Source organism: Echiichthys vipera (assembly GCF_963691815.1).
Source record: "Echiichthys vipera genome assembly, chromosome: 6".
Lineage (NCBI taxonomy): Eukaryota > Metazoa > Chordata > Actinopteri > Perciformes > Trachinidae > Echiichthys > Echiichthys vipera.
Genome location: NC_139831.1, coordinates 4,851,921 through 4,872,259, shown reverse-complemented (window position 1 = coordinate 4,872,259; position 20,339 = coordinate 4,851,921). Strand labels below are relative to the sequence as shown.

At 43.9% G+C, this 20,339-nt stretch overlaps 1 protein-coding gene across 1 annotated transcript in view; it reads left to right on the top strand.

Moving 5' to 3' along the window:
- The window catches only part of fat4 (FAT atypical cadherin 4), a 104,913-nt gene extending 85,735 nt beyond the window's left edge, over positions 1-19,178 (top strand). The window contains exons 10-17 of the mRNA XM_083915955.1: positions 918-1,022; positions 1,402-1,709; positions 6,440-6,525; positions 8,220-8,399; positions 8,836-8,960; positions 10,958-11,175; positions 14,239-14,500; positions 16,061-19,178. Of these exons, the coding sequence (XP_083772081.1) occupies positions 918-1,022; positions 1,402-1,709; positions 6,440-6,525; positions 8,220-8,399; positions 8,836-8,960; positions 10,958-11,175; positions 14,239-14,500; positions 16,061-17,970 (3,194 nt within the window). The 3' untranslated portion in view covers positions 17,971-19,178. The remainder of the gene's footprint in view (positions 1-917; positions 1,023-1,401; positions 1,710-6,439; positions 6,526-8,219; positions 8,400-8,835; positions 8,961-10,957; positions 11,176-14,238; positions 14,501-16,060) is intronic.
- The last annotated feature ends 1,161 nt before the right edge of the window (positions 19,179-20,339 follow it).

Sequence of the window (20,339 nt, the reverse complement as noted above, 5' to 3'; positions counted from 1 at the left end):
ACTGCAGCATCTGAAAGACATTTTCAAAGCGGGCCGTGGCAGGAGATTTGCCTCAAGTCAAGTCATTACTGTCCCTTTTTATTATGACGATAAAAAGTGACTGCAAATCTTTTTAGGTTTCATCAAGATAAATTACCCTTGTGGAGAAATGCACCTATTGACTTACAGTAGTTTGCATGCCCCCACAGTGAACTCTCAACTTCCTGTTTTCCGTGCCTGGTTTTTGGCAGCTGAATCAATCTCCATTAAGCAACTTGTCTCAGGATTTACAACCTTAAATATAGTTGCAGAAGTTCATTGTCGGTTATTTTTGGATTGTGCCATGACCATTTGTTGACTTATCCCAGTACATTATTTTTATTATCAGTGTCACATTCCTCATCATGATGTTTCAACTCATTTAGATGTTCACCTACGTATACATGACAGATTCATGTGCATTGCAACTGTTTGTCTTTCGGCACTGCAAAAAGAAGTTTGAAAATCTGATTATTCTTATTGAGAATAATCTGCCAATTGAGTGAGATCATTTCTTTTTCCTCTGAAAGTTTCAAGATGTTTTGGATCAAATGATGTCATCTTGGACAAGTGATTTCTATTCCAAAATAGCATCGCTTGTGTCAAAAACTTTAAGTTTAAAATAAGTGAAACTGAACTAAAACAGATGAAATTAACTCTCCCTATTATATTTTGTATGGTTGTTTCGACAAAAATCAGATTTAAAGACTTGCCACGACTTTAAATGATTTGTTGGAGCCCAGATTTTTTTCTTTTTTTGCAGTGTATTTCTCAGCTGCGAGGCGATGAAAGGCCTGCATGACTTGGCCTGTGGGGAAAGTGAACTGTGTTCCCCTCGGGGTTTTCCTGTGTTGTCTGCCACCTCATCCATTTTAATTTGTGTTGTTCTGTGAACCCAGGCAAAACGTGTGATTCCATCATCAATCACTGTGAGTGTAACCCTTGTTTTAATGGCGGGTCCTGTCAGAATCGGGTGGATGGATATTACTGTCATTGTCCATTTGGTAAGTAATAGTAGGAAACTTTTTAGGGTAAATTGAAAAGCAAGATGTTTTAAATGTGCAGTCTCACTTAGAAAAGACAGTTATGCCATTAGTAAGCCATGATTTAAACAAAACTGGACACTGTCATTTCATTTTGTGTCTCCATTCGTTGTTGCTACGGCTGCTGTCCTCAATAAGCCTCCAAAAAGAAGAACTTTTCGAAGATGCAAGATTATGATCCAAAAGCAGTGATGTCTGCTTTGTTACCACTAAATAAAGAACCTATACTTTTGCTCGATAAAGATTCTGTTTTATCTGTAGATATTTTTATCACAGCGGCACCGTGAATCATTCAGTGGCTTCCTCTCTGATTCCTCTTTTGGTCTGTTGTTGTCCTCAGGGGTTTTCGGCAAACACTGTGAACTTAACAGCTATGGCTTTGAGGAGCTCTCCTACATGGAGTTTCCGTCCCTGGATCCCAACAATAACTACATATATATCAAGTTTGCTACCCTGAAGAGCAACGCGCTGCTTATGTACAACCACGATAACCAGACGGGAGACAAGGCGGAGTTCCTGGCTCTGGAGATCTTCGAGGGACGGATGCGCTTCTCCTTCAACTTGGGAAGTGGAACTTATAAACTGATGACCATGATAAAAGTTTCAGATGGGCAGTTCCACACAGTCATCGCCAGGAGAGCTGGGATGGTAAGAACGTCTATTTTTATGGTAGAAATTAGCTCACACATGAAACGATTTTCATCATGCATTCTTGAAGAGCTTTTCGTTTAGTGGCCTAATGGTTTTTACGAGTTTAGTTGCAAAATAAATCTGGGCTTTTATAACTGAAACCTGCATCCAAATTTGGCCTTATATCCATTTTTTGCACCATCATATGATAATTAAACTCCCCAAACCACGGGTAGCTCAGCTTTTGGTTTTCATGGTTTGTAATTATATTTTATTGCTCGTTGTGATTTACAATACAAGGATCCAAAATGGCCCCGAAGATTGAAACTCTGTCTCCTGTGCTCTGAATGAAAGGCTTCTCCCTGCCAGCAATGCAGTGGCAAGGAAAGAGGGGGAAAAAAATCCAACTGAGCCCTGTCAAAGTTCCTATAATGTAGCTCTCCTGCTGGACTTCAAATCTGTCATTTCCCACCGTGCACTGAGAGTTTCATAGGAAGCTGGTAAAATCGTTAAATTGTCAATTTCGGGATGGTGCAGAGTGACGGGATGGAAAGGAATACAGCACACGTCGAGAACTGTGATTCTGTCTGCATATGGCGCCCTGTGCGTGAATATTAGGCAGAGGTGCTCATGTAAGGGCTCTCGAAGATTGAGACAGAAATATGTATGTGTCATGCTTCAAGTGCCGACTCCCTCAGGCGGTGTAAAGAGAACCTGATCGCTATGTTTGCAAAAGGTGCTGTGGGTCATTTCGGTGGTCTGGCTTTGAGGTCTGTTCTCGGTTCCTGCCTCCTGAATTCTGAGCCAATGTCAAAAGCAGACAGAAACCACGGACACGGTCACGCACCGCTTCATCACGAAAGGCTCCAAGTAATCAGAGGCAGCAGAAAGTTCACTGATACTGTTACAGTTGTAATTATAATCACCGTCCAAATCTGTTTAATTGTCAAATACAATAAAAGAGACATAAATTGTCACAGCACAGTGAGTTTTCACAGTAGGATCTCATGTTAGGGTCAGAAGGATAGAGCAGTTTGCCAACACAGATTTCAATATAGGCTCAGATTCATATTTTTGGCCCTGCACGTGTAAGTAGTTGTAGACCCAAGATTAGTGCACTATCACCTAGAAATTAAATATACAATGAATGAGTTTGCAAATAATTGCCTATTTACACATCAAGCAGACCTGGAGCCTCATTAGCATTCATTTGGAGTCATGGTTTTGTCCACCTGGTGAATGTAAGTCCAATATTTACTTTGGTCTGTATAAATGTCCTAGTACATTCACTGGCTAGTCACTAACTTTGTCTGTCTGATGTTTGGTTCCTAAAACCAAAACAATGAACTGAAAGACTCTAAAAAGTTCAGTGAAGCTGAGGGAAAGTATAGAGTGGTTTGTCAGCGTTAATGCTGTTTGCCTGTTAAAGGGCCAGTTTCAGTTTTTTCACTATTTTCACATTTGAATTTCAGAAAGTATTGATGATCCTGAGTAACTGGAACAAAACCTTTGTGTATTATTTTCCTAAACCTTCTTTTACTTTAGTTTTCATGAGGTTTCAAGTTGGATTCAGCAAATCCTCAGCTTTCATGTGTTGGGTTGGAGGCAGAAGGATTGAATTCTTTCTTAATCACAAAACTATCTGCAGTGCTCTATCTGCGCCCAACCAGTTCTCACTCCCATCTCGTCACATACGGATGTTTTGTCAGGACCCCTTGGCAGCACTTTTAAACACACTGGATAATAAATAAGTGTCAAAATATGATGCTCCACATACCGCAGTTTTAAACACATTGTGAATTCAAACTACTTGGTTAGATTTATAAAAATATTATGGTTTAGTTTCAATTAATTAGGTACTTTAAATAACTGCGTTGGCGACACAGTGGGGTGGTGGTCAGCACTGTCGCCTCACAGCGAGAGGGTTCCTGGTTCGAATTCCGGCTGGGGCCCTACTGTGTGGAGTTTGCATGTTCTCCCTGTGTCTGCGTGGGTTTTCTCCGGGTTCTCCGGTTTCCTCCCACAGTCCAAAGACTTGCAGGTGTTCGGTTCATTGATGACTCTAAATTGCCCGTAGGTGTGAATGGTTGTCTGTCTCTGTTCGTCTCTATGTGTCCTGTGATAGACTGGCGTCCTGTCCAGGGTGTACCCCGCCTCACGCCAGATGTCAGCTGTGACTGGCTCCAGCCCCCGCGACCCTGACAGGGACAAGCGGTTGAAGATGAATGAATGAAATAACTGCGTTTGTTATTTAACTTAAGTTACGCACATAAATGGGTCATAAACTTTCGGTTTCACACGGGACACAAACCGCGGTCTCCTGGGTGAAAGTCATGTGTTTGTTTGACCCGTCCATCCGCACATCCTCCCTACTTTGTCTTTGTTGCCCATTATACATCATCACCTGACTGACTTTGCACTGGAATAAGGTGAAAGCCTGGTTCATCTCAGAGAGAGCCGTGACAAAGCGTCAGTATTTGGCAGCCTGGGAACTGAACCATGAGAACCGTCTTGGATACCACAGCCGAGGAAAGGAGAACAGTAAATGAAATCTGGGTGAAATTGCATTAATACTGTGACAGTAACAACAATTGTGTGACAGAACCGACTCTCTGGAAAAGATCACAGCTGGGAACATCCAAGAGAGCGCTCAGCTTGTTTGTTTTAAATCAGGGTTTTAAGTGGGAACACACAACAGAGTGTTTCATGAATGAGGTTTGCAAATGTAGTTGGACAGATTAGCACTCACTGTCGCTGATTAGCACCAGCAGCTAATCATCAAGCGTTTGATTAGCTGAATTACTTGTTTTAGAAACAAGCAGAAAACAAATGCAGTTACTCAGTGCCTGCACCACAACAGAGAGCAATGCTACGGCCGCTGCATCATAAAAGTCATGGGGAAATGATCTCTGGTGGCGCTTCCTTTACTTTTCCTTCCATGTTATCCAAGCTCTAAAACACGCTCCTCATCTTTTCGCGTTACATTCTGTATTCATCTCCAAGGGGGTTTCTTGAGATACATATTTTTTCCACCACAGTGTAAGACACTTGAGAGGGAGCGTAGATTATTGAAGTCTGTAGTGTCTCTGATCACAGTAAGAGACGTCAATAAAAAGCTCATGTGGACGTTCTTTAGTTCTTTAGAGTCCGAAATGTGTTCGTGTCCCTCGCCTCTCTGTTGTAACCGTGTGTTAGTTTTACTCTGACTTGGTTTCGTGTCCATGTGTCTGACTAAAGAGGACTGTGAGGGAGACTGTGTGCCTGCGCTTGGTGAGGTCGTGCTCTCCTGGATGATTTGTGTCGGAGATCCGGGCCAATGAGGTCCGTGTTTACTTAAGATCCAGGAGAGTTGGAGCGTGATTGCCCCAGTTTTTCAACACTTTCACACACTTTTCCGGACATTTTCCTCACCAGCCCATTTTTTTCCTTCCTAATAGGGTCCTTCCCTTTCAGAGCACAGAGAGAATAATGCACATCTGGACAAAAGCTTCAGTGCCACGGGAAATAGGAACTGTTTTTCTGTAATGTATGGCATTTTTTATGCCACTCCCTCCATCAACCACTGCGATGAAATGATGAAAAATAATTGGCCTACATGCCATTTGTTGGGCAAAGCTCACAGTAACAACAGGATACAAATACCAAGGGAGAAATAATTGTAGCGGTTGAAGTAATCCTCAATGGGTTGAACCAGAACCCTGGAGTGAAAGTTATCCTGCCGTGCATAAGAAGATATTAAGTCTGGCAAAAACATGGGTTTTTATGGGTAAGGCAGGGAATCATGCTGCAAACAAGATGCTTTTGAGGAATTTTAAATCTAGTCCTCATTTGGTGTCAAAACCTCCAAAAATAAGCATTAACCCACATGTGGTGTAGAAGACACCTTGACATTCTGTGACACAATGTGGCTTTATACATGCGTTGTCTCTTCAGTACTTCTTTCACAGTGTATGAAGGAATATGTCAACATTTCTTGAAATTTGCTTTCTAGCAGAGAGTGCAGCAGAAAATTTATACCGCGCTCATGTCTGTACGCTATGAAGTCGAGCGTACCTATGTTTCCCGGATCCTATGTCATTACAGAACATAGGACCCGCTGTTCCCCACTTTTCCCTAAATAGGGTCCGCTGTTCCCCGCTTTTCACAGAAAGGATCCTATGATCCCGGTCTGTTGTTTTTTCCACAATCAGTGCCGAATTCCCCGGCAAATAGGCCTAAGTAGACCCTAAAACTATCCCCTAACCCTGCCCCGAACCCTAACCGTAACGTCTAGCCTTAACAAAGTGCTGAATTAAATCTGCAAATGCCGAGGCTTATGCGACCAGGCAACATAGGACCCTTTTCTAGGACCCGGGAAAAGTAGGGATGACCCCCTATGAAGCTTCCAACAGTAGCTAACTTAGCTTAGCAAAAAGACTAGAAACAGGGGAAACAGCTAGCCTGGCTCTGTCCAACAGCAACACAATCCACCTACCAGCACCGTTACCTGTTTGTTGTTCTTTGATGTGATTAAGGAGCATACGTGTTCTACATCGAGGTCAGCAACCTTGGGCAGCTTAACCAGTGGCACAGTAGCAATAAGTTTTGACTTTTTCATCACGCGAAACCAACTATGTCAACCAGTCTACAAGAAATGTTTTTTTAAAAATGAGCAATGATTGACTGAGGCAATGTGACTTCGCAGCTGCTGTCCTAAAGACAGCTCACTGCTGACATACGTGTGTGTGTGTGCTACTGTCATCATGTAGGCTGCATCCCTGACTGTGGACCTGTGTGGCGATGACCATGAACCAGGCTACTGCGCCGTGAGCAACGTGGCAGTACACACGGACTGGTAAGAAAATCACACGCATACAGTACACAGATGTTCTGTTTCTATGATCCAACTGTATACATTAAAATAGTGTTGACAGTTTCAGGTCTTAGGCTTGGAAAACTCAATGCATAATGAAATGTTCCATGTCTGTCAAAATAATGGAAAGTATTACAGAACCAATCGTTTTTTACTGCACCTGCTGTTCACATATTAGCTGAACTATCTCCAGTTGTTGTTCGACTATATCCTATTTTGTAGCAAGAGACAATATCTGCACTCTGACACTCGGAATTGATTTTTATTTGTTGTGGTTTCCAACATTGTTTGTCCTATGACCCCTTAAAATAGGGTGTCAAACTCATTTTAGTTCACATGCAGCCCGATATGCTCTCAAGTGGGCGGGACCTGTAAAACCACTTCAACAAGATACAAAATCCATTCTGCCACAGAGTCGGTGTTGGCAAAAGCCTGCCGATTGTCCGGCTGCAATGTTTATGCTGCCTTCAGCGTGTCTTCACTCTATGTATGTTATCATTTGGGGTCTGTAATAGCATATCCAGCATAGGGCCTGCTACTCTTATTAGGACAGTGTGACGTCCAGGGGACAAATAGGAGCAGCAGTTCATTTTACTGAAAATTTGGACTGAATCACTTCTCTGCATTTTTCATCCTGTGGGCTGTTTTAGACCCCCTGGCGGGCCAGTTCTGTCCCACGGGCCGTATGTTTGGCCCTCCTGACTTAATACAAAGCATTTTTTCCAGTTCATGGTAGTTTTTTTTTTTATTTCTTGTTTTATTTGAATATTTCAGACGATTAAGGAGGTTAAACAATCCAAGAACAATAACAAGAAAAAAGCTTAGGTCTAAGTATGTAATTAAGTAAGTTAACCTATTGTTGTAGCAAAAGTGTTATTTCTCCCCTTCTGTCCTTCTAATAATCCCTCAGATTCATCTTATAAGCCATTATGGTGGTCCTGACCCCCTGATTGGGAACCACTGGCATAGATAATGAACACTGGGGTCAGACATTTGGGTTTCTTTGTCAGATATCTTCATCCCCACCATATCTGTGATGTACATGTGAGCTCTTAAGCTAACCTGGGAGAATCCCCGAGTGTGCTCTCTGGGTTGAGTCTGTCAAAGAGGTTCAAGCTGCTCCTGGAGCTGAGCTGTGGAATATGTGTAAACAACTAAAATCTCAATTAAACTGAATAACATACCAAATCTGAAAGCCTAAAACACTCATACAAGGTCTACCTTCGTTGTTTCCATGAATGTAATATCCATTGCAACATGCTGCGTTATATCATCTAATATAGCTCTTTGGAGAAAAGACACTTTTATTTTTCATTTAAGCTTTTTTTTGTTTATTACCACTTTACTGTCAAAGTATCTGGATGAAAGCATTTTTGTGCAATGAAAACACAAAAAATGAAGTAATCTGTTGTAAATATGCAATATATGATGTAAACCTTCATTAAATCTCTGGATGATCATTGCCTCTATGCCCTGCTCCGAGCCAGGCCTTGTGGGGTGAACACTTGACGCTGTGTGTGTGTGTGTCTGTCTGTGTGTGTGTGTGTGTGTGTGTGTGTGTGTGTGTGCTAATGTAAGCATGAATTTAAATAGAATTTTTGTGCTAATGTAATTTTGTTACGGCATGCAGTTAAGTTTTTGTGTGCTTCTTTGTGTGTGTGTGTGTGTGTGTGCAGGATCCTGGACGTGCAGCCCAACAGGCTCTCGGTTGGAGGCGTCAGATCAATAGAACCCGTCCTTCATCGGCGCGGTCAGGTCGCCACCCACGACTTTGTCGGCTGCATCATGGAGTTCGCCGTCAACGGCCGCCCGCTGGAGCCCAGTCAGGCGCTGGCATCGCGTGGCATCCTTGACAGGTCTGCATACCCTAACCCCCCCCCCCCCCCCACTTACTCCAAGCTCTCCATCATCTCCCTCTTCTTCCCATCTGTCCGTCTTCTGTAACCTCCTCGACTCTCGCTGTGGGACATCTGTTCACGCTCTCAAACCCTCTCGAGACTTTTGAAAAAGATGTTTTTTTTTTAATACAAATGGCTGATTTTTGAAGGGGGAAACCAATTGCAGAATTACAGAGTTTTTTCTTCTTCTTCTTTTCTGTCCTGCTGGTGCATAGTGAGGCGAGAACAGATCTTTTAATATGCTAATTCTTTTGGGGTTCTTTATGGGTTTTTTGTATTGCAGCACGGTGAGAGAAATCACAGTTCATCTGCAGATCTCCCCCCCTCCCCCCGCTGCCGACTGCTGTGCGGCTGACTTGTCAAAGTGACGTTGTGTTTGTCGTTGTGTCTGTAGATGTCCGAGACTGGAAGGAGCCTGCACCGCCAGCCCCTGCAGACACGGGGGCACCTGCTTGGACCACTGGTCTTGGCAGCAGTGCCAGTGTGTGGATGGTTTCACTGGCAAATTCTGTGAGAAATGTAAGTACGCGCCTTTGAAGTTTTATTGCTTAGGCTGCACTTACTAAGGAATATTCTATCATGATTATTTATGACTCTTTCCTCATGAGTCATTAAACTCCACCGTGTAGCTTAATATAGGCCACATCATTGCATTCTGAGCTTTATTTCAAAGCGTTTGTGCATAACTTTATATAAATACTCGACCTCAGAGAACCAAAACAGACTGAGACACCTTATGAGGTTCACACAAACTTCCATGTATCTCCGGTGTAAGGTGCTTCTTTATGTTAAGCAATGTTACCAATAATCATTAACACATTTATTGTGAAACTTTCGCATTGTTTTGTGGGAACAAACAGGATCGTTACTTGCGAGGTCCGGGAGCCTCCGTGCTTAATGTGTCCCTGTTTGCCACTCGGGTTTGATCTTGTGGGAAATGGACTGGTTTGCTTTATGGCACGCAACAGGATCACGGCACTTTTCCTGTAAAACAAATGGAGCGAGCTCTTCTCAGTCATGTGTTTCATCTTCAGGAAAGACAGAGAGAAAATAAACACGATGCCAGGAAGTGCAGGGAATGACAAGTAGGAACATCCTCTTCTCATAAGGAAGCAATGGGATTTATGAGAAATGTCAAAGTCATAATACCAGTGCTGTGACTCAGACGCTGCCATCTTGTCTATGGTCTTGTGGTTACAGTACATTTAATAAATTATACCCATCAGTCAGTGGCTTAGCAAATGTTATCCGTCCGTCCTCACTTAATAGGGTGCTAGAAGCTTGGTTAAAGCCTATCAGGGCTGGTTGGTCATACACAGTAGAAGCTGGTTCACACACTTTATCATAAAGATGGAATTGTAACCTCATCTGTCGGATAGCAGTCTATAAACCATGCGTCTTTCGTGAAACAACATATAGTCTATCAGAGCAGAGCTATATACAAGTGGACAGCCAAGTGCAGCTAATAAGCTATGATATCTAGGTTTCCTCAAAGTTCAGCAATCATTTTAAAGTCAGTTTTCTAATTAGCAGCACAAATGTTTGTGTCAACCTTCCCCAAAGTTGAAAATGAAGCAAAAGACTTGCACAGATCCACTGTTAGCCGACTCACCGAACAGAGTTTGGCAAAGAATTTTGACAATTTCAATGCTTCATCTTGAATCCAGCCGCAAATTCCACCACCGTGACATTTTTCTCCATACTGCGATGTGTGTAAGTGAGGGAGAGGAAGACTGGCACAAACGCAAAGCACATTTTTAATGGAAATCATTATAAACAACAAAGACTCGAATTCCATTGAGCATTTTACAGTGTTGTAAAACCCAAATCTCTAAATGTTCTCTTAATTGAGACCGTAGTCGGATCTTTCTTCACACTTCGAAATGTATTTCTTCCAGTGTTTTATTAACGTGTTTAATGGCTTATGATATCATACTTGTTAGGGGTTAATTCAAGTTCATCGTGTCTTGAAATACAACTGTAAAGTTTGTTTCCTGGATACAATCATGATAACCTCTTAAGCCTACACAGACGCCTGCACATAGTTTCATATTTGTGCCAATTCTGAGCTTATTCTTCTAGTCAGTGTGTTTTACATCAAATCATTCAGGGAACCCAGTCAGTCTGTTGTATTGTTAAATTGGATGTAGGTGTTTTTAAACAAAAACCCCTACTCCTCTTTGTCCTTATATTTTGGTCGATATCACCTCTGAGAGAAAATATCAAAGTGTTACATATCATTGGGCAATAGACAACCAAAGATATACACAACACACACACACACACACACACACACACACACACACACACACACACACACACACACACACACACACATCTGCAACCACTGATGAGACTGTAAGGACAAAGTTGTGGTTATGGCAGTCAGGATTAGGAAACTCATTTGAGCCTGAGTGTCCGCCAGCTCCAGTAGGAAATCTAAGTTTTTACAGTCGCCCGTGAAACTTTGGTGAAGTCAGACAGGCCTGAGGATATTCTCCGTCTTTCTCCCACAGACATGACAGCAGACACCGCCCTGTCCCTGGACGGCACCGGCCGTTTGGACTACTCCCTGAAGCAGGGTCCTAAACGTGACGTCCTCCTGAGGCAATCGCTGCAGGGCGTGACCTCTGACCCCGCCGGTCCCAGCAGCATGGAGGTCAAGTTCAGGACACGCAGCAAGAGCGGCACTCTGCTGCACGTGCAGGAGAGCAGCAACTACACCACTGTGAAGGTGAGGGAGAGGAAGTGAGAGTGGAGTGAAGGCTGACATGTGGCGCTCAGAGAAACATACTATAAATTTTAAAATGATTTCATATCGCTGTCTTTATGGACATTACACAGAATGTACTGTACTCTAATGGCTCACATGGTAAATTCATCATAATATACATTCCGATACTCCCATACACTTCCTATTTTTAACCTAAATACTGGGCTCTCTCTGTCCCTCATGCACTGTTTAGTGAATTCAGACTAACCTCTAAATGAAACACAGCACCTCAGCTAGTGGGTCCACAATAAAATCCCTAAACTCTTGCAAGTGTTCATGGGAGGAAGTCTGGAGATTGTATCATCAGCACACAACAGCAACAGTAAATTAATCTGGCCAACAGGAGCAGATCAAAGAATAGGAAAGCTTCCTACTAAAACATATTAAACTCACTTATTAAACTATAAATAAAGACCTCTTTCAGTTGAAGGTCCTGCCCACTGCCAGCCCGTTCTCATTCCCAGGGCGTCAAATACCGCCACTTTGTCTCGGCACTTGGCACCAAACGCACCAGGCTGTAACTGTAAACCGTGGTGATATTAGAAGCTCGGAGCAAGTGCTCGAGGATTAAGAGCGCCAGACTATGCGTAAGGAGGTAGGTTGGGGTGGTAAATGCATCAAACAAACACCAGACTTTCACCCAGGAGACTGCGGTTTGAGTCCCGTGGGTCACAGTAGTTACGTTATGAGAGCACTTATTTGAACTCCGCCGACGATCTCTTTGTGTAACCCTAACCAAGTGGTTTTCTTGCCTAAACCTACATAACTTGAGTTTGAAACAATGACTGAAGTTGAGCGTCATCTGTTTGATGCACAGGGCTATTCAGGGTATTATTAAGTGACGCCAAAGGGTCCTGACAAAACGGCAGATTTGATGCTATATTTAGAAGATTTTCACTGCAAGGGCCTGATATCTATGCTCTCATCAAAGCCACCGGACGTCTTTGACAAAAACTGTTTGTTAACTTTGTTAGTTCCTAACCCTTTAAAACACCAAAGTCACACAATAAATCAAGAAAATAAACATATCGAGGTTGTGCGAGGTAAATTTACTGTTTTTGTCAATGAGTCTGGGGGCTATGAAGAGAGCCTAGAAAGGCTTAAGTCCCCCCGCAACCACAGTCCATTGTCTAGCTTACGTGTCGGGACTTTTGCTTGCTTTTCCAAACTGGGGGCGTGCCAACCGCCATCTACTGAGGTATCTTGGAGAATCAGCTTGATGCAAATAATCCACAGTGAACTGAATGTTGCATGAGAGGTGCATTTGTATCCACATTTAGAATACTGTGTAGGACATTTACACATAGCGGCCTGTGAATGTTCTCATTTGTCCAGGGCATCGTTATCCCCAAAGAACCAAGTCCAGCTGCTTTTGACTTAAATTTCTTTGGGGGTACACAGAGTGGCGTTTTACCGCTTGGTATCGTTAATCAGCTAATTGGCCAGCTAAGTTTGCGTAGTAGTTGCTGTTTTTTGTATGCATGAGCCACGAGCCATAACTGCAGACTCACAGTAGAAGGCTCATTAGTGTGCAAGTCATAATTAGTTCATGGTCACGATTAGTTTGTAGCGCCAGCACAAAAGAATCAGCATTGGCTCCTCCATTCATTTGAGGTGACAGAGCTGCAATATGGCTGCCGGGGGATTTGTTGAGCATTTGCAGTCGTGAGCGTATGTTGTTTGTGTTTGTGTGTGTCGGACATACAGTGGGCTGACACTGAAAGGTCTCTTGAATGTTTCGATGTAAGTTTTACAGGTGGGCGTGCACACATAAGTGTCTGTGCATGTTTCCAGCTCTCCTAACTTTGATTTACCCCTTACAGCACAGTCATCACCCCACACACACTCTCAAACAAGAGGCAAACTCTATGGGTCTTTCTCAGTCACCTCCCTTAATTCTCATTCCTGATTTTCTGCTATCATCCTGTTCAGCACTTCCTTCCCTCTAACTGATCCTGGACAGCTGCCCAAAGAGGCCTGAGCACTCATTAATCCCCTTCAATTTTCCTTTTAGAGCCCCTCCACCCTCACCACCGCCGACCCCTCCCCACTTTCATATCAGACTTTCTCTCTTATCATTTTTTTTAGTTTTTCTGCAGCCTCTGCCGCTCATCCAAACACCACCACAGCCTCCTAAACAGTCCAAGGAGGTGTACAACATATGTGCATATATACTGTATATGCACATATGTTGAGAGTCTGAACTATATATACTGAGATATATAAAAAAAAAAGCATGTTTAAAGATGTTTAATAGATAAACCTCCTGATTGGTTTTCCAGCTTCAGAGCGCTCCGTTTTCTTTGGCATGGGGAACTTTCCACTTTTCCCATTTTAAATCAATTCTCCCGGAAGCTACTTATCATTGCTGATTTTTCGGGTCTTTGAAAAAGGAGGTGAACGAGATTACTTTTCCATCGAAGTGGGGAGTACACATGAGATTACCATACACAGTGTAAGCCGCAAATTTGTTGTCCATGCCAAAGTGAGCTTGATTCATTTCTTTTAAAGGCTCACTCTGTCCTCTCTGTTCTGGAAAGAGGCATCACCAGTGGGCGTTTGAGTGAGCATGTTTCCTCTGAATTTGTTGTCAGCTAAGCTTCTGGTCATCATCTGGCTGAATAACATCAGTTACACACAAGTCGTGAGAACATGATTAACCGCAGCGTGTCCCGCCGGGAGGGAGATTTACGAGCGTCGAGCTACATTTTTGTTTTCAATCTCTGACCTCAACATCAGATTCTGAATCAGTGCGGTGGTAGCTTTGTGGAGACTGCAAGAACACTTCCTCTCACTGCTCATGATTAATGCTGACATTTTAAGTCACTGCATAAATAGGGTTAAAACTGCAGTGTTTCAGATTAGTGCAACTCTCCTCAGAGAACCTTATTTATCATATGCTTGAACTCGAGAATTATAGCACTATGCAGATTTAGGGATGCATCCAGTCTGTCCGCTCATCTCTGATGTATGCTGTTTAATGTGGATATTAACATCGAGCATACTCTGTGATTCTTTTCTCAGCTGAGGAATGGCAACATCCACTACATCTCTGATGCCGGAGTCGGGGGGAAGGTGGAGCGGACCGTGGGAGACGCAGTGCTCTCAGACGGCCAGTGGCACACACTCCAGCTGGTCAAGAACGGCTCGACCACGGTGCTCCAGGTCGACAGCAGCCACACCAGGGTCATCCAGCATGCCACCCAGGACTTTGGAGGTCTCAGTGTTGTAACCTTTTCCCTGGGAGGGATCCCACCTGGACCTGCTCAGCAGAAAACTGCAGCAGGTGAGCCTCCATAGTGAGCTTATTATGTGTTTGTGTTCAGGAGGAATAGGATAACAGGTAGTGGATTTCTGTCTATAACTGAGTGCTAAAAACTGCATTGTCTGGCTGGAAAGCACTGGATTTTTATAATATTTTGACGAGATTTGTCATTTAGACTCTTAAAATTTAACATTTTAGATATTGCCAAACTATAAAAGTTGAATGTACATTATATTTACATATATACTGTATGTGTGTGTGAATGTACATGTGTATTTAAATGCTATGACACACGCTGAGGCTTTAGAAAACTGGCATTCGACCAAGAAACTCCCCCACTCTTTACCTACTGTAAATTACTAATGCAGCAGCACATGTTATGGAAACCTCTTCTACTGGAAGTGTGTGCACATGCATGTACTGTACCTGTGTGCGACTTAGCCCATATAAATCCAATACAAAGTTTTGGGGCTTTTTTCTTCCTCCAAATGAATTAATGCTCAAACTCCTGACCATATTTGGTGGCTGTCCAACACGTTTCTGTGAAACTGGCCTGGAATCTGTCCCTGAGATTTACCTACCATGAACTTAAATGAGTTGTATAAATGTTTCTATATCAGACTATCATTTATGGACAAAACAACTGATATTGATTTAATTTGACTTAGTCTTGGAACGCCCACCTTTGAGCACTTTTGGTGTTTTTGTCTCGTTTCCATGGATCCTCATCTTAGCTTAGCGTTAAATCACAGATCAGATGTCCTCGAGCGTGAGCTGGGAACAATTTGGCAAAGTGAAAGAGACGATTTCCAAAGGGAGGTCATGCAACACAGTAAAGTTTGAATTTTAGGGGAGGGGAACATAAACCTAATGATATAATCACTAATATGGTAAAAAAAAAAAAATATACGTATTTATTTTATTTGTTGAGCTTTTTACACTACGGCAACGACATACATGAAATAAGCATTTTCTGAGCATGCAGATCCGTGGCATTCTGCCTGTTAACCAGCCCCTACTCCCTTGATGTATGTCTGAAAGGTTGCTTTCTGTTGTGTCCTCACTTTTCTGAACTAATGAAAAGGCACAAATGGATTTAATCTGCACCGGGATAAATTCAATAAAAGTCTATTTACATCGGTGAGGCAGTACTGTTGGGCAACACACGAAGAAAACGATTAAATTAGACACGGAGACATTCATCCAACCCAGATGTATGTCTTGAAGCTGTAATGGCTCTGGTGATGGATCCTCTCTTCGAAAATATTTCATATTTCCTTCAAATTGGCCAGAGATGGATTTTTAAAATGATTTCTCTTTTTAAAGGATGTGCTCTCCACAAGAAATTTCCCTTTTCTTTGTCCTAAGCTTGAACCAATTATCTGTCTAAACAAAATGACTTAGCTCTGATTAAAGCTCCCAGTTCCTGTTGTTTACAAGGGAGAGATCCAGCGTTGACAGACATTTTGAAAACCTACTGTATCCGTCTGGTGGCAGTCGAACCCTCCAGACCACTATTACTTCCTTGTTAGCTGCCGATGGCTGCTTCTTGTTATATGAACCAGCTCTTTTTGTTTTCAGGTTTCGACGGCTGCTTGGCTTATGTGAAGTACAATGGGGAGAACCTGCCATTTACTGGAGAACACAGCCTCGTCACCTTAACTAAGACCAGTTCTTCTGTCAAGATCGGCTGCAGAGGTCCCAACCTGTGTGAGAGCAGCCCGTGCTGGGACGGCTTGATGTGTGTCAACCAGTGGTACACGTACCAATGTGTTCCACCCGGCGACTGCAGCTCTCATCCGTGCCAGAACCATGGCAGCTGTGTGCCGGACGCCCGCTCAGGTTTCACTTGTGTCTGCTCTGAGTTCTACACAGGCAAGACTTGTGAGACCTTGGTGGCCTGTCTGGGTGTCCAGTGCCCTGAGGGGAATGTCTGCAAGTCATCCAACAACGGCGGGTTTGTCTGCAGCCCAAGCCCCACAGCGGAGACGATGGTCCTCCCCATCTGGGCAGTGCCGGCTATTGTTGGCAGCTGTGCCAGTGTTCTTGCCTTGGTGGTGCTCAGTCTCATCCTGTGCAACCACTGTAAGGGTCGCAACAAGACCAAAGTGCCAAAGGAACCCAAGGAGAAGAAACCCAAGGAGAAGAAGAAGAAGAAAAAGAAAAAGGGCAGCGAAAACGTAGCGTTTGATGACCCGGATAACATCCCGCCCTACGGAGATGACATGACGGTACGGAAGCAACCAGAAGGGAATCCCAAACCAGACATCATTGAGAGGGAGAACCCTTACCTGATCTATGATGAAACAGACATCCCCCACAACAATGAGACTGTCCCTAGCGCTCCCTGCGCCCCCTGTAACGGCCCAGAGGCAGATATTGAACACTACGACATAGACAATGCCAGCAGTATCGCCCCTTCAGATGCAGACATCATCCAACACTACAAGCAGTTCCGTAGTCACACGCCCAAGTTCTCCATCCAGAGACACAGCCCACTGGGCTTCGCCAGACAGTCTCCCTTACCCCTCGGAGCAACAAGCTACACCTACCAGCCTCAGTACACCCAAGCCCTGAGGTCCACCCCACTCAGCCACTCCCACTCAGCGTGCCCCACTCCAAACCCTCTCTCCAGACACTCCCCAGCCCCGTTCACCAAGCCCTCCTCCTTTTACCGAAACACTCCAACCAGAGAACTCAACCTGGCTCGTCGTGAGGGCAGCCCGCTGGACCTGCACAACGACATGTGCCAGCCACCCCCCATGTTCAACTACGCCACCCGGCTGGGGAGGCGCAGCAAGAGTCCGCAGACCATGGCCAGCCACGGTCACACCTCCAGGCCTGGCAGTCGGCTCAAGCAGCCGATCGAGCAGATCCCCCTGGAGACGGGGCCGCCTGTGGGGCTGTCCATTGAGGAAGTGGAGCGGCTGAACACTCCACGACCACGCAACCCCAGCATCTGCAGCGCTGACCACGGGCGCTCCAGCTCAGAGGAGGACTGCCGCAGGCCGCTGTCAAGGGTCCGCAACCCAGCTGATGGCATTCCTGCCCCAGAGTCCTCTTCAGAAAGTGACTCACATGACTCCTTCACCTGCTCAGAAATGGAGTATGACCGGGAAAAGCCGGTGTCTTACAGCTCCCGAGTTCCCAAGCTCTCGCAAGTGAACGAGTCAGACGCTGACGACGAGGACTACGGTGGGAGGCTCAAGCAGAGGCGGTACTCGAGCAGGAGGGCTGAAGGAGGACCTGGCATTCCCCAGATGCCTCCTACTGAGCAGCACTACACCCTGCCCCACAAACTGGGCCAGCAAGCTGGGGGCTTCAACTGGGACAATCTGTTGAACTGGGGTCCTGGCTTTGGACATTATGTAGATGTCTTCAAGGACTTAGCCCTGCTTCCTGAGAACGCAGCAGCAAAAGACATTGAAATGAACAGTGGTGATGGCTCGGTGACCATCCTAAACGAAGGAGAAGCTGAACAATATGTATGAGACTATTTATTACGATGTTGTAGAATATGATGATGTTCTCCATTTAAAAAAGAAAAGAAAAGGAAGACTGTATATTTCAAGAGAACATTGGACTACATGTTTTTTTTACATTATTCAAAATAATAAGACGACTTTCAATGCAGTAAGGCAGAAAAACGGCACCTGTAACGTGACAGATTTTGTCATAAGCCACCTTGGAATAGTTTACCAGTCTCTTCTAGGTCCAAAGTCAACCGTACAATCGTGCATTCATCTCTCTGAGGCCTCATTACAACGTATCCATTGACACTGAGTGGCTCAAAAAAAAGAGAAAAAAGGAAATCACACGTCTGAATTCAATTTAGTGACTGCAAAGCTCCATTCATGTTATCTTGATCAAACATTTCTGTTTTTTATTACCATTATTGCCTCTCCTTTCCTAAAACTTCTGTCACATTCACAGCTAAGAGATGAGACGGTAGATAATATTAACACTCACAGGAAGAGAATTCCAACGGGCCGTGGAGCAAAAAAGGAAACTCCCGGTCTCCGTCTTTTTAGGGGTCAATTTTTAATTTACTTAAAAGGAAGCATGTGTGTTTGATCCGACTGCACCTGTAGGTGACAGGACACGGCCCTCTCTGTGAAAGCAAGTACATCGTTTTGCTCGCACGGCATGGCAGACCCCACCCTCTTCTGTCCGTCTTTGCCCCTGGTGTGTTTTCTCACAGAAGACTGGCTAAACGCTCCAAGAGTGAGGATTAATCAAGTCCCCTGCCTTACAGACATTTGAGGATTTCAGCACGAGGGGAGGACTTTTCCTCTTCTGTTTTTCTGGCCTAAGTTCAGGAGGAGTGTTTTTGTCACAAATTTGTGTTTTCTGACCCGCCAAGCGTTTGATGATGATGATGTATGAAACCCATAAACATGACCCCAACTAAAACACTATGAACTTGTGTACATTTTTTTTTTAAATTCATGAGAAATCATGGAGTCATTTGTCGTTGGCGTCCGTGTCCATTATTTTGACATGTATGGTTTCTACATTTTTGTACTGTTTATTAACTTAAATTACTTAAGCTGTGTTTTTATGGATATTTTCATATGCTGAAATGTATGTTCTTACTTTCGGGGAAAGTAAGATTGAAGACTTATTTTTTACATTTGTTACATATGTAACATCAGTATTTTCCACTTTTGATAAAACTATAACATGCTGTATGCTTTGTACCTGTAAAAAGCCAATAACAGAATAAAAAAAGTATTTATTTAAAAGCTGCTTTAGAAACTTTTTTTCTTTCCTGCGGTGGTAAGCAACTGATTTCAGATGCATGTAAGCGTTTGCAGTTTTTAAAAAACGGTCACCTTCAAGCTCAGATTACCTCCCATCCCTAACCATTAGGGGGGTAAAGCATTTAATATTCACTGTGTGCAGTCTTTAAATAATACTGAGTCTGAACAAAACATTTAAAAAGGCATTTCAGGACCTGAATGAAACTGAACCACCTCGCTCACGGCCAAGCAAAACACCGAACGGACTCTGCGACGCAGGGCCCTATATTGCTTTCAACAATTATTTACATCTGGCTTATTGAGCAGAACCTCTTTTTTGTCATAGCTCAGTGATTCAGTATGCAACATGCTTATCTTCTCCGTCATCGAGGGGGAGAGAGGCCACGGGAGAAAACGCAGGGAGCCGTGAACCCAGCGCAGAGTGACAGCCCAAATCTGGGTAAATTACTACGGGCCCGCAGAGGGGCTCGGTCCTGCAGAGAGCTCTGTTGACCGAAGCCTCTTTGGGACAGCTGTACCACACTGACGCTGAGATAATAATAACACTCGCAATGATAATGAGTGTGTGTGTGTGTGTGTGTGTGTGTGGGTGGGTGGGTGGTGGGGCAAGTAAATAGGAAATGAATTCAAATAAACCTCACAGCGTCTCCTCTGCTGTGACACGGTAGAGTCTGAAAGATATCAGGCGGAGGCAACTTCAGGAGCAAACCCTCCAACCATCCCCACCTCCTCCTCCTCCTTCCTATAGGTAAGCAGGAGAGACTTGTGCACATAAAGGCCACATTGTTCTACAGTTTTGTAGGATGTAAAACACTCATGAGGACTGACGTGAATCTGTCTTCCTGATTTTCTTGTGTGCAGGGTAGTGGTGGTGGTGGTGGTGGTGGTGGGGTTCCTCTTTTTTTTTTCCCAGAAGTGCTGTTTTTGGATATTGTCCAGATGGCTGCTTGACTTCACCGAATGGCAGAGGAGCTTATGATGTGTTTAAGGATTAATTGCGGTGTTTATCCTAAGTGCGAACTTTGCATGTTACGTTATGGGACACGGCCTTTAGAAAAATGCAACACATGTTATTCCTGTCGAGTCCAGCGGTTCTA